Source organism: Pundamilia nyererei, unplaced genomic scaffold, assembly GCF_000239375.1.
Source record: "Pundamilia nyererei isolate P.nyererei 1_Seehausen unplaced genomic scaffold, PunNye1.0 scaffold00063, whole genome shotgun sequence".
NCBI lineage: Eukaryota > Metazoa > Chordata > Actinopteri > Cichliformes > Cichlidae > Pundamilia > Pundamilia nyererei.
In genome coordinates this window covers 2,165,402-2,168,047 of record NW_005187464.1, presented here as the reverse complement: position 1 = coordinate 2,168,047, position 2,646 = coordinate 2,165,402, and the positions used below count along the sequence as shown (strand labels likewise).

The 2,646-nt window shown below is 38.3% G+C and overlaps 1 protein-coding gene across 1 annotated transcript in view; it reads left to right on the top strand.

Annotated features, from left to right (window-relative positions):
- scarb2c (scavenger receptor class B, member 2c) overlaps positions 1 to 2,646 on the top strand; it is a 20,845-nt gene that overhangs the window by 7,719 nt on the left and 10,480 nt on the right. Inside the window, exons 5-7 of the mRNA XM_013911398.1 lie at positions 84 to 175; positions 944 to 1,063; positions 2,186 to 2,364. Coding sequence (XP_013766852.1) covers positions 84 to 175; positions 944 to 1,063; positions 2,186 to 2,364 — 391 coding nt within the window. The remainder of the gene's footprint in view (positions 1 to 83; positions 176 to 943; positions 1,064 to 2,185; positions 2,365 to 2,646) is intronic.

The window sequence follows — 2,646 nt, the reverse complement described above, 5'->3', positions numbered from 1 at the left end:
TAATTGTGTTCTTTGTGTAAACCTTTTTTTTTTTTATAAAATTAAAAAAAAAAAAAAAAAAACTTTTTTCCCCCATCTTACAGAACAATGCTTCCAATGATGGAGAATATGTGTTTTTCACTGGTCAGCAGAACTATAGGGACTTTTCCAGAGTGGACACGTGGAAAGGAGAAAGGTAATTGTCTCCTCTCACCTGTTGCACATGTTGGATTTACAGTTTAATAGTAACATTGTTCATCAGTGAGTTTTGTTGGTGACATGAAGTTAATGGATGCACACCAAGTGATTTGTGTCATATGATCAAGGTGGGTTTAACTGTGTTCCTGTTGAGTTTTCGTTCTCTTTCTTATATCACCGCCAATAGGACACTGAAACTGAGTCTGTTTACAGACATGTGACCAAAATAACCACTGGCTGCTAGTTTGGCTTATATACCTTTTATAATTATCATTTCATTTCATAGCCATTAAATGAGGAAAGTCAAACCATGTTAGCCAAATCCCCCCAACAGCAAAACAGAATCACTCACTGCAGGGATCAAACGCTGATGTTTCTCCCTTTAACATCATTTTAAAAAATGTAATCAATAATGAAATAACTACTTAGGTAAAGCACCAAACTCTCTTATCTTTGTCACAGAGAAGAACAGCCAACCATCGGCTCTGCATCTGTACTCACTAAACCCCCAAAATATGATCATCTTTCTTGCACTGCCTTTTATCTCTGCCTGTCTTACAAACCTAATTGTTTTAAGACTAGGCTGTTGTACCTTGAGCAGCAGTTTTGGGAAACACACTTATTTTATAGTGTGCTTCCTAACCTACAAATATATCCAGTCCTCTTTGCCCAGCAAATGGCTTTCCATGGCTTTTAGCTGGGCATGCTAAATGTCTGAAACATTTTTAAACCTTCGAACTTTGTAACATTTTGAATATCTGTGCAGCTCCTTGAATTGGTGGACGTCTGATGAGTGCAACATGATTAATGGAACCATTGGAACAGGCTTCCATCCTGTAATCACCAAGAATGATATGCTCTACATTTTCTCGTCTGACCTGTGCAGGTGAGTAGAGCAAAAAGCTGTACCAGTGAAAGATTCAATCTTTTGATTGCATATACAGTACTGTGCAAAAGTGTTGAGCCACCCCTCATCTCTTACTGGTGTGCCAGTAAATTGGGAAATAATTGCAGTAATTTAATGAAACACATGGTGGTATGACCACCTTTATTCTTGAACACAGCCTGTCAAACTTTCTTGTAATTTCTTGAAGTAGTCTTCAGGAAAAGTTCTCCAAGCTTTTTGAAAGACATGCAAAGCTCTTCTTTGGATGCCGGTTGCCTTTTGTTCCATTCTCTGTCAAGACGATCCCACACTGCTTCAGTAATGTTGAGGTCGGGCTCTAGGCAGGCCAACCTCCAAAACCTTCAAATTTGGATTGAAGCCGTGCGGCTCAAAATGTAATTATTCTTTTTTGATTATTCTTAAATAAAATAAAGAACACTTCTGTTCTTTATTGAAGAAAGACACATTTAATACGTCACTTGAATTTAAAAGGTTGTGTTTTTAAAAAAAACCCAAAAAACTTAAATGTAAATTTAAAATATTTGAATTTAGAAATGTATAAAACATTCATTGTAAATGTTTGTTTCTATTTTAGTCATTGTAGCTGAATGTGTTTTTCAGCTGAGCATCTGGACTTTTTTAGTTTCATATGAAGGTTATTTCAGTTCAGTTTCAAGCCATATTCTGCTGACTCATGCAGCATTTGCTGTATTTTCCCTCTTGGCTTGAGCTAGTGAAATGGCTCCCCCCACAGCCTTCCTGAGCCTTTCCCTGGTCTGAATATTGGATTAGGGATCCTAATTCAGTTTGGCTGGTTTCAAGGCTGGTCAGTGTTAGCCTCCTAAATGAGGCCACAGCCTATTTAATGCTGCTTAAAACAACAAATGTCAGTCCTCTGTGATTGTTAATATATTAGAAACAGAAGTCACATTTACAGGTCATCTAACAGCTTAGTTAATAAGAGGTGTCAACACAACCGTTGAAAAACTGGTATAACCAGTTTGTTCAATGCAGGTTTTCTGTAAATCAGCTTATCGCTGAGCTCATGAATTCAAACCATGTGTCATTGTCCAGTAACGCAGTGCATCCAGAGATTAACAAGCATGTAACTCTCTTTCTAAGGTCTCTGTACACAGTGTATGAGGAGGATGTGACAGTGAAGGGGATCACTGGGTATCGATTTGTTCCTCCCAGCTCAGTGTTCGCCAATCTGACTGTGAACCCAGACAACGCAGGCTTTTGTGTGCCTGCTGGTAATTGCCTGGGGTCTGGCCTGCTGAATGTGTCTGTATGTAAAGAAGGTAAGACAATGTTTTACTGTGTTAAACATAGTCAAATGATCTTTGATATGCTGCTTCTTAAGTTACATTAGTTCAGACTCATTTCTTTCCCCCATGGTGTGATTTGTGTGGACAGGTGAGAACAAAGAAATTGTGTTTTAATTGTGTTTAAAACAAAATAACTAAACCAATGAACTCTGGAAATGTTTATTTGTGGCAAAAACATGATCTGACCGAGTTGTATCAGTTTGTATCAAGTTTCAGCTAACCGCGCCTTTTGTCAGGCGTGTGTGTCCCCCCCCC